This window comes from Gopherus flavomarginatus, chromosome 10 (genome assembly GCF_025201925.1).
Source record: "Gopherus flavomarginatus isolate rGopFla2 chromosome 10, rGopFla2.mat.asm, whole genome shotgun sequence".
NCBI classification, from domain to species: Eukaryota; Metazoa; Chordata; order Testudines; family Testudinidae; genus Gopherus; species Gopherus flavomarginatus.
The window spans coordinates 26,226,985-26,241,596 of record NC_066626.1 but is presented as its reverse complement, the minus strand read 5'-3'; the positions used below and the strand labels follow the sequence as shown (position 1 = coordinate 26,241,596).

At 37.9% G+C, this 14,612-nt stretch overlaps 1 protein-coding gene across 3 annotated transcripts in view; it reads right to left on the bottom strand.

Moving 5' to 3' along the window:
• Positions 1-8,427: 8,427 nt before the first annotated feature.
• HECW2 (HECT, C2 and WW domain containing E3 ubiquitin protein ligase 2) overlaps positions 8,428-14,612 on the bottom strand; it is a 255,307-nt gene continuing 249,122 nt past the window's right edge. For all 3 annotated transcript variants that reach the window (XM_050969456.1, XM_050969457.1, XM_050969459.1), the window contains one exon: positions 8,428-11,207. In XM_050969456.1, coding sequence (XP_050825413.1) covers positions 11,096-11,207 — 112 coding nt within the window. In that variant the 3' untranslated portion in view covers positions 8,428-11,095. The remainder of the gene's footprint in view (positions 11,208-14,612) is intronic.

Below are 14,612 nucleotides of genomic sequence, written 5' to 3'. Positions count from 1 at the left end.
TTGATAACTGCAGTGAGGTGCATGTGCAAACTTATATATCACAACATCCTCACCAAACACAGATAGTAAAAAGCATTCTTGAAACAACAGAAGATCCAACAAGACCCTCACACTGTAAACCAGAGTAACAAAAGGTACACAAAATTCCTCAGATGAGCAGACAGATATGACCTTTGTATTTCATCCAGCTGTTGTACCCAACCTGGCAGCATCACCTTGGACTGAACTTTATCCGAGCCTCAATCTTGGCTAGAAATTGGGAAGAGGGATCAATTCTTTAACACAGAAAGTTAATTATCATTTATTTAGATCAAACTCTTTCATGATAAGTCTGAATGATAACTGCCTAGGAAGGAGCACTGCGGAAAGGAATCTCGGGATCATAGTGGACCACAAGCTAAATATGAGTTAACAGTGTAACACTGTTGCAATAAATAAATAAATAAATAAAATAAAAAGCGAAAATCATTTGGGGATGTATTAGCAGGAGTGTTGTAAGCAAGATGTGAGAAGTAATTCTTCTGCTCTACTCTGTGCTGCTTAGGCCTCAACTGGAGTGTCATGTCCAGTTCTGGGCGCCACATCTCAGGAAAGATGTGGACAAATTGGAGAAAGCCCAGAGAAGAGCAACAAAAATGATTAAATGTCTAGAAAACATGACCTATGAGGGAAGGTTGAGAAAATTGGGTTTGTTTTAGTCTGAAGAAGAGAAGACTGAGAGGGGACAGAACAATTTTCAAGTACGTTACAAGGAGGAGGGAGAAAATTGTTCTTCTTAATCTCTGAGGATAGGACAAGAAACAATGGGTTTAAATTGCAGCAAGGGTGGTTTCGGTTGGACACTAGGAAAAAGTTCTTAACTGTCAGGCAATTTATTCCAGTGCTTAACCACCCTAGGGAGGTTGTGGAATCTCCATCATTGGAGATTTTTAAGAGCAGGTTAAACAAACACCTATCAGGGATGGTCTATAATACTGAGTCCTGCCATGAGCACAGTGGACTGGACTAGAGGACCGCTCAAGGTCCCTTCCAGTCCTATGAGTCAACAAATCCAAGAGCAACAGCAGAAAACTGAATCTAAAATGACAGTATCCCACCATTTCAACACCATTGGCACACAGACTTCTCTTTAATCCTTTAGACTAGCTCTCTTCAGGTTTCCTTTAATACCTAGACCCTGTAATACCAAGAATTCTTTCAAAAGAAATAATTTCAAGGTAGTAAGAAAATTATCTTAACACTAAATGATAAAAGTTATTGTATATAAGGTGTTACATAACAAAGACGGCAATGTTCTTATCAAACCATTACAGAAAGTGGGCTATTACCTATTTCTGACATGGCAGAAATATAGAATTGGCTCCAATAAATAACGGACAATATTTCTTGCTAGAACTAGCATAACAAATTATAAAAACTGCTTGAATTCTTTAGCAGCAGACCATTTATTTTTATTATGTTGGAAGCCAGTTTTTCAAGTGCCAATAATCTATAATAATCTATTGATTATGGGGATTTAAGAATAACAATCATCATGATCTTAAATACTGGAAGAGAAGTGCATATTTTCCCAAAGATTTATGCCTGTTAAAATATCATGCTATCACATCATAAGCCATTGTCAATAAAATGTACCTTTGCAGCTTTTGATCCTCCGTAGAAGAGTAGACATGGAAACAATTTAGTGAATTCTGGTCACTTTCCAAGAGGAGATTCCAGGGCATTGTCCTTTGTTAATTTCATTTATCATAGCCTTAGTTTCAAATGTGGTTCTTTTGCAAAACCTGAGGCAGAGTGTTGCAAGAGTCTTTACTTTTTGTGTTGCTGAAATGTTGTTCCTTTTAAGATACGTCATTTTCCAGAACACAGGGCAATTAACGTAAGATGATGAAAGTGTCACTGAGATGCTCTAAAAGTTTAAACCTACTAGCTAGGATTTAGAACAATTCATATATGAGAACTAATCTCTTTAAAAAATTAGACCAAAATACTTTCAGATGCATACAGAAAAGTTAATTTCCAAAGTTATTTGTAAGAAGATTTATTTTGGATTAAGTGATTTCATGATGGAACAAGGTTTTAAATAAAATAGAGATCGGTATGAAAATAAAATAAATTTTATACAGTAAAACTCTTTCCCTCAACACATTTTTGAATAATAAGAAATACAACACAAGGTGTTCAACTGAGTAGATAATTATACAAATCTGCAAGCAGCCAAGCATTTAAGTACATTCCTCACGTACAGGCACTATGTAATGCCATCCATGTAACATACTCAGCTGCATTATCTGCTCTTTCTGCCTTGAAGCAAGGTGACATATAGCTGATGCAATGTGAAATGGAGAAAGAGACATACATCATCCTAACTCGAAGTATATTCCCTCACTCCACTCCTCCCTCATTTTGTCTCTTACGAAAGACATACACTAAACCCAGATGAAACAAACTGGCTTGTAGAAGGTAGAAAAAATTGGTATTGCATTTGATACACAGTCTTGTGGACACTCTCAACTTAAAAAAGCATGGAAAGGCTTAAAAATATATATACCATGTGCCCTACTTAAAATTTAGAATCTGTGCTCTTTTTACAGTGCCTGAAATTTTTAAAACAAAGAACTAGTATAAAATTAGATCTGGTAACACTTTGTCAAAAGTAAGGGAGATGCATGTATATACCTGTTTGGTTCTGGATGCCCGCATCCCCATTATAAAAACTTGTAATCTTATGTGCTTGTCCCCCATCCCATCCCAAAATACATATAAACAAATAAAATCCATCACATGGAGTTTCCCAGATAAATACTGAATAAAAGCGGTGTTAGAACTTTAAGATTTAGACCATCATATCTAAAACGTAAGTTACTATCTGGAACAATGGCTTAAATAGCTTCTTATCCAATACTATTTCAGTTGCAAATATATCCAGTAATAAGCATAACAGTTATTACTTGTAAACTAAAATAAAAACCTACACATTGCCCTTTATACAAGGCTCCATTATCCTGATAACAGTTCAATTAAAAGAAAAAAAAAAAGGTGTGTAAGCTAGACTTCTGAATTTCCAGGTCAGACTACGAAGACTTTTAATGCTTCTTGGCTAAAATAAGTCTTACAAGTGCAGGAAATATGAACTAACTTATTTATAGATGTATGGTACTTTTCCATTTATATGTATTATTTGGTGCGGATATTCAAGCAAATGCCTCACTTCATAATGCAAGGTTTCCTTTTGTTATTAGAACTGCATGTGCACTGCATAGCATACTCCCCAACACGATTCACAAAAGTCAATGTCATCTCTTCCTCTCCACTTTTTGTTCCTGCCCTTTCAGTTTTGTTTTCACTCAGTAGCATTACTCCATGGCTGCTGTTGTGTTGTTCAGCTCCCACTGCATTTTTCGTGTCATGCCCACTGTGTGTGATTACCATACATTATGGTAACAGCTGCTCAGCAGCTACAGTTATATTCCTGAACTGGCATGACTCAAGAGGCATCAGTAGTTACTTCTCTTTTAATTTATTTATTTTTTAAATATCCACCTTCAGGCCCCAGTGGGAAACCAGGAAATCAGCAGCCAACAGTACAATCAAATCCAATGTCTCAGGCAAAATTTTCATATTGTACCAGTCACATCTGTACAGTTGGAGAACATGATACAGTCCTAATATACCTACCTACCTACCTATTTAAAGAATAATTTTCATGATGCAAGGTAAAGATGCTTAACTGCTGACGCAGTGGAATGTGCCAACACCTGATTATATCATCAAACAGGAAATGGAAACATGGGAGGAGTGCTAGAATCCCAAGCTGTCCTTCTAGAAGATCCACCTTTAAGTACTTTATGGGCAATGTACTCTATCTATGGAAGGAAATATTTTGGCTGGAATCATATATATCACACTTTCCCCAGAAATCTCGATCAGTATTAACCTATGCCCTGGTAAGAGCCTTTCACTGATATCTTAGCCAAGGGTAGATGCACTTAGTAGCAATGCTTGGAGGTGAGAAAAAAAATTAAGCATGTGCACACGCACACACATGTCTGTCCCTGGGGCGGGGGTGTGCAGGGGTCTTGGGCAGAAGTGACAAATCCGTCACTTACAGGACTGATGCGTCACTTCTGGGACCAACTGCACCAGCCAATCGCACCGGGGCCTGGAGCGGTTGCTCCAATTCACTGTACCCAAGGGACAGTTCTGTGTGCAAAAAACCTGCTAACTTCAAGAAACTAAATTAAAAAAAAGCATTTAGCTACTTGGATTAGTGGAGCTAGACTTGTAGCAAAGGAGACATGTTTAATTCCTGAGGAAAAAGTGCAGGATGCCATAATCTTAGCTTCACTATCCCGACTCTGACACTGCAGTATCAGACGGTTGGTTGCTCTTGTTTGTTGATTGTAGGTTGGGTGTGGCAATAGTCCAAATCATATGCAACTCAAGTGGGAGAAGAGGGTTGCTAGGAGGCTGCCTAAAATAAGGAAGTGAATGAAAGCACAAAGAGCTCATCCCCATTTTAAGAGTCTTGTAGTCCCATAGATTTTAAATTAGAAGTTCCCAGTGGAGAACTCTGGTAAATTAGTGGCATAATATGGCTCTTAGTTATTATTTATGGGGAGGTTAGGACTTTTTAGTTGTGGATGAATGAGAAATTCCTGTCTGTACAAAGAAAACCCCCCACGATATACTGAACAATGAAGCAGTACTTCCATTAGAAACCTTTTTATTAAAGAAGTTTTAGGGGATGATAATTGAAAGAAACAAAGCTTGGATGCATTTTGCCTTCATCACAATATCAAACAATTTCTTAGAATATTTTTCAGTGGCTATTCTGTGATGTGCTCTAATTACATTTGGTATTTAAAGAAAGTTAAAATTGGCAGTGTATTGATTCAACATGGGGTTAATTCACGGTTACAGTAACTTTTTGCAAATTTCAGAAGGTGTTTTATTACATTTTAAAAATGTACAGATATATTACACAATATCTGTAACAACCCCAAAGGAGTCTTTACAATGTGTTGCCATCTTTAAACTGCAGCCAGACTGTCTAGTCAAGGGGAGTTTTTCTGAGTACTGATGAAGAGTCATATGATGCCACTGATTTTGAAGCAGATCTTCCCAATGAAATTAATCATGAGTTCAGTTTAAAACACGCAGGGTATATCATGGCGTTGACAAAGGCCTGTTAGGATGGCATCCCTGATTTTTTAAAGGGACATAGCCAGGCAGTTTAGTCCCTCAAATTAGGTTTCTTTAAAATAAAATATGTAAAAAAAAATTAGAAATATTTTAATAAAATTATAAAAAAAATCACTAAGCTAGTGCATGAGAATAGAAAGTGCAATTGACCAGAAACTGACCATAAGCAACACCAAACTGACCACTCTACTTGCATTGTGTATCTGGAAAAATATGCAAAAAGTAAAACAAAAATTGCAAAGTGTATTTAATTTTATATGCTTAGTTTTAACAATCGAAAGTGTTATTAGTAACTGAAAAGATATTTTTTAAATATAGCTCTGAATCTGACAGTATCCATTTAAATAATATATATATTTTAAATGCCTACGTAATCTATATTCATTTTTCTAAGAGAGAAGAGCAATTTCAAATCAGCTTTTGTAGTCTGTATTTTATGTTAAAAATATTTAACCAAAGGACTAGACTAGTTCTAAAACAGCCATTGTGGTCGCTCAGATACACTTTTAAAGGCCTTTCATTTGCAATCTGTTAACAAGGCATCATTGAAAATTTCTGCCACTGCCCCTTGGATTATTCAACAATGGTTGGTCACCTGGGAAAAATTTTAAAATCAGGTGTCAGTAATCATTTTGAAATTTTGTTCGGGGTGGAGAGGTGCTGGAGGAGGAAATAGAAAACTCATTTTGGGGTGATGGAGTGGGATTTAATTAAAAACAGGTCCTACCTTGTATGACTGATGTTAAGACAGATGTCTATTGTCTCTTCAAGCAGATATTACTTAATGCTTAATTCCCATTAGTGTTACTAGGAGCAAATTTTCCTCTTTCCCCAAATCAATGGCAAGATAGATAAATATGAGCAACAGTTCTAAAAACTAGCATAATTCAATACAAACAAATTAAAACCTTTAAACGTGATTCAAACTGCTTTGTATTACATTATGGAAATAAGCTTATAAAGACTAGTCAAACACAGTTAATATAGATTTACCATTTGTGCATAAATTCTCTCATTCCAGAACACAGTCTCTGCAAACATCTCAATGATTATCTTCCAACAACACTGTAGAGATTCATTAATACTGCAGAGACGTCATGGCATCTGCAATTAAATACTGCAGAGATTACTTTAGCAACCATATGATACCAGTCTTAATACTCAAAACTGAAGCCATTTTGGACTTCTAGAAGCACTGAAAAAGCATAGGAAACCACAAAAGTTTTTAAATTTCTGTAATCTAAAAACAAACAAACCACCAGTTCAATGTTCTCTGCCAGTTTCCATCATTCCAGACACTTTCTTTTAGATGCTCTGCCAGAGTGCTACTGCCTGGATCTTCAACTTCCTTTGAAGATTATATATTACATACAGTATAACCTCAGAGTTACGAACACCAGAGCTACAAAGTGACAGTCAGCCACACATCTCATTTGAAACTGGAAGTACAGAGTCAGGCAGCAGCAGAGACCAAAAAAAGGGAAATACAGTACAGTACTGTGTTAAACATAAACTACTTAAAAAGTAGCATTTTTCTTCTGCATAGTAAAGTTTCAAAGCTGCATTGTCAATGTTCAGTTGTAAACTTTTGAAAGAACAACCACAACATTTTTTTCAGAGTTATGAACATTTCGGAGTTATGAACAACCTCCATTCCCGAGATGTTCGTAACTCTGAGGTTCTACTGTATATTCACTATATACCATAAGATCTGGGGTGAACAACTTTACCGTGAGGCTTATGTGTTGCATAGCTGGCTCTGAGCACTGAGATGATTTCACTATAGATGCACTCTATCTCCGAACAATATTAACACCTTTATTTAGTATGACCCTGGTCCACAACATGGATAACGAAAACAATTTATTTAACTATGAAAAGTTAATTTTTTTTATTGTGAAAGTGTAACAAAGATTAACTGGAAAAAAGAAATTGTTGCCTCCATTTTGCAGAGTGACAGTTATGTTACACATAAATTTATTTTGGGCTGAGAGATTCCTTTAATAAATTAATATACAATCTGCTGCTGAGGGTATTTCTTATGAGACAGCTTTCTGTTATGATGAGTTGAGTGGTTGAGAAAACTGCTATAATAAAGTAAAAGGTTCCTACATACATACCTTGAACAAGAGACTACACATATCATAATAGGCATCTGTGCCTCTGATAGTTGGGACGTGTTCATTAATTAGATGCTATTCCAACGTATTTGGCACAGACAATGATTACGTTCACTAGGACTGTGCAAATCACATCCCACCTTCCCATTAGGAGAAGCTGTGCTCCAGGGCACCCAAGATTGTGATTTACCCCAGAAGAAGAGAAGAGACCCCTTTCCCTAGCAGTTCTGCCAGGGGAAGAAGTCTACCTGCACCACTTGCTTTCTGTGTAGTGCTTGCTAGCTCAGAGTTGCCTGTCAGAGTAGAGGACGGGGCTGTAGGTGCCTTAAATCTGCTGCTGTGAGCAACCATCCAAGTAGGCTTTCCGCCAAATAAGGATACTGGGGATTATGTTGGCCCAAGTCAGTATCATGCAGTGGCTGAATGGGGCCCATTATTTCATTCTGCTCTGCTAGACTTTCTGTTTCCTCCCCAGAAGGAAAGCGCCTTATCAGCCAAGTAAGATATTCTAAATGATATACTGCTTTAAACCAGGGATTTTCAAACTTTCTCCCCATCCACAACCCTCACACCAGCCATTGTCTCTTGTTATGAGTTCAACCCCCACCCCTACAATCCTTGTATTCACACCCTGCAATCTTCTGCAGGAAACCAGGGCTGGCTTTTGTGGGATGGGGTGTTGAATTGGCCCTGGTGCTGATGGGTGACTGCTGCTGCTGGTGGGGTAATGGGTGTATGAGGCTGTTAATGCTTCTATGCTTCTTCCCTTTCACTCCCTTTTTCAGGGAAGTATTTCTTAAAATACAGAAAGAAACTAGCTGAGGGCTGTGAGCAGAAGGGGCTGCAGCCTCAAGGCAGCCAGCTGCCCATCACCTTCAGGTGTCACTTCCCTAGAGTCCAGTGTGGTACAGGCAAGACAGGAGGAGGGAACAGAACTTTTCCCCTCCCCTTAGCTTGCTCTGCCTGGATCTTAGTGGTCGCTGAGTTATGTCTTTTTGCTGAGACCTGCCACCTTGGTGAGCCTGCTGGAGCTCTGCAGAGTCCTGGATGCTCAGCAACTGATGAAAAGGGTGGAATACAGAACAAAAGTAAGTAGTACATCTCATTTTTAAAATAAAAGATGACAAATGCATTTATTACTTTTGGTTTGTACAAAAGCATAGCTTAAATGCAGCCTGATGTAAACTTTTGTGTCAAATATTTAACACTTTTAATTCCAATGAGTTTCTGGATTGATATTTGTAGATCTGTTCTCCTGCAAGGATCTCTTTTTAAGAAAAGATACTGTAACATTACAAGAGCTAAATTCGATGGTTCTTAGCCAATCTAAAGTTTCATTTGGCTCTAAGTGACTAGAGTGTCAGATACTTAATGAATTTGATCACATGAAATATGAGCCATGCTGAAATGACCTGCTCACAAGTAAATTTATCTACTGTGTATCAGTTCTTTGATACAACACATGCATTAGCAAACCCTGGACCATTAACAAGATATCTTAGCAAACATTGATAAACTTGATAAAAATAGAATAATACAGTTTGACATTTCTTTGCCACTTAGTACAAGCTAGGAGCAGTTTAAGAAAACTCGTGTGATTCCCAGATGTCATTGTTTTAGGGAGGAACCCATTTAGGGAGGAACCCATTATTTGTAAAGTCAAAAGATATTTTCATTTTATTTTTGACAATGGCGTTTCCTCAGTTATCTGAATACAGGCATTATTTCCTATATCATTTGGGGAATGTGGGGGCGGGGTGGGGAGAGGGATATGAGGCAACTTACACTTACCCAGCACCCCGCTCCTACCACCACAACAGCACCTACTTTCTCACTGTGAGGGTGAAAAAGTAGTCTTTGCTGACAGCATCTTTATTGCCATTCCAATGTTCACTTGCGTGGATGGGTGCTTCCATTGTTATGAATATGGAAAATAAGCATATCACCTCACTGAGACCCCTATTCAACGAGAGTCCCCAGAGTGGGAATCCTGAGGCTACTCCTAAACTTAGTTCTCCCACAAAGCAGGTCTTGAAATGCTTGAGTGCCATCAAAAGGAACACAAAGAGCTGTATTTCTGTTCTTGCCATTTAACATCCAGCTGAAGTTTTCTGGAACTCTGGCACGATGTATGTAGTACTTCTTAATGGCTGTACAAGTGCACAGATGCAAAATTAATTTAGAATTAAAGATAGTTATGAGGAATGGGTGCAAGTGACCTCTGTGCACTTTGGCAAAATTACACATAAGTAAATTGGTGGATTCATGCAGTTTTTGATATACCATTGAAAAGGACTCCATTTTAATTAACATTGATAAGAAAACTACGCATCAGTGAAAATGCAATTAGAAAGACATTACGAACAGTTTACAGCTTGGAAGTTCACTGATAAGGGAGAGTGGAATCATTACTATTAAAGGTTCATCCTCTTAAGTGTCGCAAATGGTTTCCCCTATAAGCTAGTGTGTTTTACGGTGCTGTACAAATAAAAGTTGCTGGGAAAATATGAAACATCTGTATTACACTCAATCCTTTAAAGGTTATTTGATGGATGAAAAATGAACCAAATGCATTTAAAATAAATGCATATTACAATATCACTTGTAGTGATTTTTACAAAATTATTACTTATGTGCACAGTCCTGATATCTATAGACATAGCACTGTGAAGAAAGCTCGGTTCTTCAGAAGTTATTTTCTAGATACTTGTAAGAGTGATGCAGTTTGCGGTCAGTCTGATCATAATGTCCCTTCAACTTTGGTACATTCAGTGCAAAATATTTTTTGGGAATTTCGTACTCATATAAAAATAAAAGGCATTTTTTCCCTTGAGAGTGCTTAAAGAATAAAACACTAGCACAATGTCTGTTTATGCATGAAAAGTGAAATGAACAGAAATAGCATTTAGTATGCTAGTTTCTTATTTACACTCTGAGGAACTTAACATAATGAACCTATAAAAATAAAGAGAAGTCACTGTGTAAGTTTTTTTTCCTGATATGCTGTGGTAAATTGATACTTATTTTTAAAAACAGTTTCCATGCAGTATAAAGCATAAAATCAGTCATTATTAAGTTCTCCTTATAACAGCTCATCATTTGCCATACACGCACCACTTGCATATACATTTTCACAAACCTCCTTATTGCAAGCCATTGTTGTGACATCCCTTGTTGCTGATTTTCCTTCAAATTCACTTCTGCCCCAGGAAGCTGCAACCTATGATGCACACCATGCAGGCACTCGTCGTCTTAGGTATAGCAAGTAATGGATATTCTGTTATAGTATATGGCATAAAGTAATGTATCTTTAGGAAACTTTTTTTTTAATAAAGAATTCCATAGTTTGATTTTAGCTAATTTAGGGGTGGGCTAAACGATTTCACATTTTGACTTGAACTTGACATTCAAGGACTTCATCTTGAAACTGGATTTCACCACTTATCAGATTTAGCCACCTTGCTGATCATGCATGGTCACATCTTTTGCTTGGCCCATAACAAACATGGCAGTCAAGAAAAACTGTTTATTGCAAGACTGTTGGTTTTCCCTGCACACCAGGCACACTCCAGTATTACCGTAGAATACTCTGCCACTATCACAATGCTTGTAACTGCTTCTGAGGCTAGATTTACTCATTCATGGAAATCTCATTATCTGAATTGCATTGTACAACAATTTTCCTCCAAGAAATCCAATACAAATGTTCATTCATTCTTGAGAGGACAGATCCACAAACGTCCAAAGAGCTGGGCACTGTGGTTTGTGTATCACTCAAGTCCAAAGGTACTTGTCTCCTCAACTGCTGTCAACAGTTTCTCACAGAGCATGGCGAATGATGGGTAAGGAGGAAGGTCAAGACGATTGAAACATGTATGAGCCCTGCAAAAAAAAAAAGTGGCAAATAAGCAAATATTATTTAGAAATTCAAATGAAAGTAACCGAAAATTCAGGTGCGCTAGAAGGTACTTTCAAAATACCATGCTTTGTGAAATGATATTGTGTTACTGAACACTGTTATTTTCAAGTTAAAAAAGAATTGTCAAAGATTGATACCATAATGTGGATCACAAGTAGTACCCTAAATTTTGCCTGTAAAATGTGCACACACAAAATGTGTAATTTAGGGGCACAATTGAGGCAGTCTGTTTTGAAAACTGGGCTTAAAATACATACTTTTTAAATTAGTATTTTCTATTAATAATTAGTGATATTTGAATACCAGGTCTGTAATCATGAGCAAGCTATTTCTGAAGAATGAATGCACATAAATTAGATAAAGTTAGTGAAATACTAGAAAATACACCTAGGGAACAGTCCTACTGACAGGAGATAGACTAGTTAGCAAATTAGGTCTTTCCCATTGATAATTTCTCTGGGCCAGAGCCTCAGCTGGTGTAAATCAGGGTAGCTTCCTTGATCAGTGCAGGTATGCTGATTTACACCAGCCGAGCATCTGATCTTGGTAATCTATTACAGACAAATATATTTAGTAGTTAAATGAATGTATGTATATAATTCTCAAACACATTCTGGCTTTCCTGACAGGATAGGAATATATTTCCTCCCCCCGCGATTTCTATAATCTGCCTATTACAATCTCTATGCACATTGTGGAAAAGTCCTAAAGATCCCATCCTCTGACTAGAGGAAGGAACAGAGTTGCCTGAGTTTGATATAGGGATTTATTGAGTAGCAGGATAATTCCATCCTGCTCCCACTGAAATAAATGGCACAGCTCCAAGTGACTAATGCAAGTAGGATCTTTTGGGAGAGGGGTTCTGAGATGAAAGTGCCAAGGACTTTTCATTTCCTCTTCTTCTTTGAAAGATGACTAACCCTTTCGATCTTTGTTTTGGAAGATAAAAGTCCTTTTGTCTTTGGGTTTGGCCCTTAAAGGGTCAGGACTTTCTTTACATTTACTTTTTCTGTTTGCAATCACACCACACTGTTGTTTAAACCCGTTCCCGTTGGCAAGCAGAAACCTTTTCTGCAGTGGCCTGCCTGTCAGCACTTGAACAGCAAACATTTAAAAAACACGCAGCGTAATAAATTTAAGTGTATAATGTCAGGAACTCTCCCCTCACCAATTACTGAGAGTCCCTATTCAACATACCCCATTCAGCAGTATTCAGAATAGCTACACTAGATTTACAGTGAGCCCTCGTAAAACACAAAGGTGCCCAGCCCCCAGATGAACAAATCTAGGGACCATCATCTTAAGTGCCAATCAGATTCTAACTACCAGGCTGGAACATGAAGAGAAGAGGTGAGTCATTCTAGCTTGTTTATAAACACAGAAGCTAAAGTTCATTACAATTCCTCAGTGAAGGTGAAACACGGAATTAGCAAACAGCATTGTAGTGTCATAAAAATACCAGGCTTTGGGAAACACACAGTATGCAGGGCCAGATTATCATTATAAACATCAGACCAAACTTCAGGCGTACTGCTGTAGTAGAAAAAATATTGTATTTTGCTCCATCCAATTATTGTAGACATAACAGAACTCTGTCAGAATAAGAATGTTTTTCAGCAGGTAGAGTTAACACCCCATGAGGCTGCTTGTTTTCCCCCTTCTTCCCTCCCAATCCACTAGAGGGATCAACCTTTGCCTGCCTGGAAAGGGAGCAGGTCAGCAGAATCTGTGGACTTCTCTTCTCTTCCCAGAACATTGTGGAAAGCTACCTGTGGGATCCAGGAAGTGTGCTTTGAGGATCTAACCTTCCTGCAGAGTTCCTCCGTGCTGGGGACCTTTCTTAAAGGGTGTGTGGGGGAGGTCAAAGACAGTAGGAAGGCTTACAATTAGAGCAGTGCTGTCAGGTAGCTAGATGGCCCTATTTATCCATCAATTCTCTGGGTTCAGTTTAGATCTTGGAAGATCCATGGTGGCCTAACCTCCTGCATCTGGTGGGTGGGTTCAACTGATTCCCTCTCTTTAACCCTCTGCAAGGAGAATTTGGAGGAAACACTATGAAAGAAACTTCATAGAGCTTCTCTTTCCATCAGGCCCACAGGAGGGGAATGTGGACCACTGTAACAATCTTCCTGGCATCCTCTGGCTGCTCACACAACCAGAAGAATGATTTCCTCTTGCTTCTGAAAATTAATGCATTCAGAAAGGGTGTGGAAGGAGAGGAGTTTCTTCGAATCAGACATCCACTTGTTCGAATTATGCATCATGCTTAATGTGGGCTGTACAACCACAAATTATAAAAACCATGATGCATGAATCAATAAGGGATTCATTGCAAGCTAACAATCTTGCATCTTGGTTTAACTGATTAGCAGGAAGACAAGTTGGGTTTTCTTTCAGTTTTTGAGGATGATTTTGTCATAGTGAATTGAAAATGTGATCATAATTTTCTTTAGAGAGCTGACTCATTTTTAAAAATGAAGATATTAATCCTGTTGAGGAAATGTGCTCTTTTTCTACCAGACAAAGGACTCTGTCATTCTGCAAGGAGAGTGATTTTACTGTGAATACTGCTTTCCCAGGACATTTCAAGCTAACTGTGTACTACGTTCATCTTTCTGCTCTCACATTTTCTGATAAAGGTAAACGTATCTTAGTTCCTGGAGTCTTGACAGTCAATCACTCCCCCTTTCACTGACGTTCAAACAGTATTACAGACAAATGAACTTTTAAGTCCAAAGTCCAGTACCTTAGCAATAACAGAAGAATGCTGTTCGCGTGCAAATGTTTAGATATGCATTATCACTAGCTGCTATATAATTAACACTACCAACGTCTAAACATTTAAGAAACAAAGAGCAAGAGTTCTCCTAGTGATATCTGATTTAGCCTGACGTACAATAAGTTAAACAAGCTGGAAGTAAAAGTGGTGACAGGGACAGCAGGGTCAAAACTAAACAGGTAATAACTAATTTTTTCAGTGCATTCACATGCCACTAACATAGAGGGCAGTGACAGAATCCAGGCAACTTGACATGAAAGTTACAGAAGTTTCATTGTTCTGGTTCAATAAGGCAGAACTATGGAAGCTATGGAATCATCTAATCAATCTGTTATCTGTATTAGCCTTCCTCAGCTCTACAGAGCCAGGAAAAGGGAATGGCTACTACAAAATTTTTTCATTCATTTTTTCTTGGTAGGAATAAAAAACCCCAAAACCTTGACTTGTAATTTGAGAGCCACATTTTGCCAGTAATACCAGACTCCACAAGTGGTCCCAGTGAAATCGGTCAGACTATTCACAAAATAAAAACACTAATCACTGCAAGTGAGGGTAAAAGAATTCGTCCCTAGGTTAATACAAAATCTTA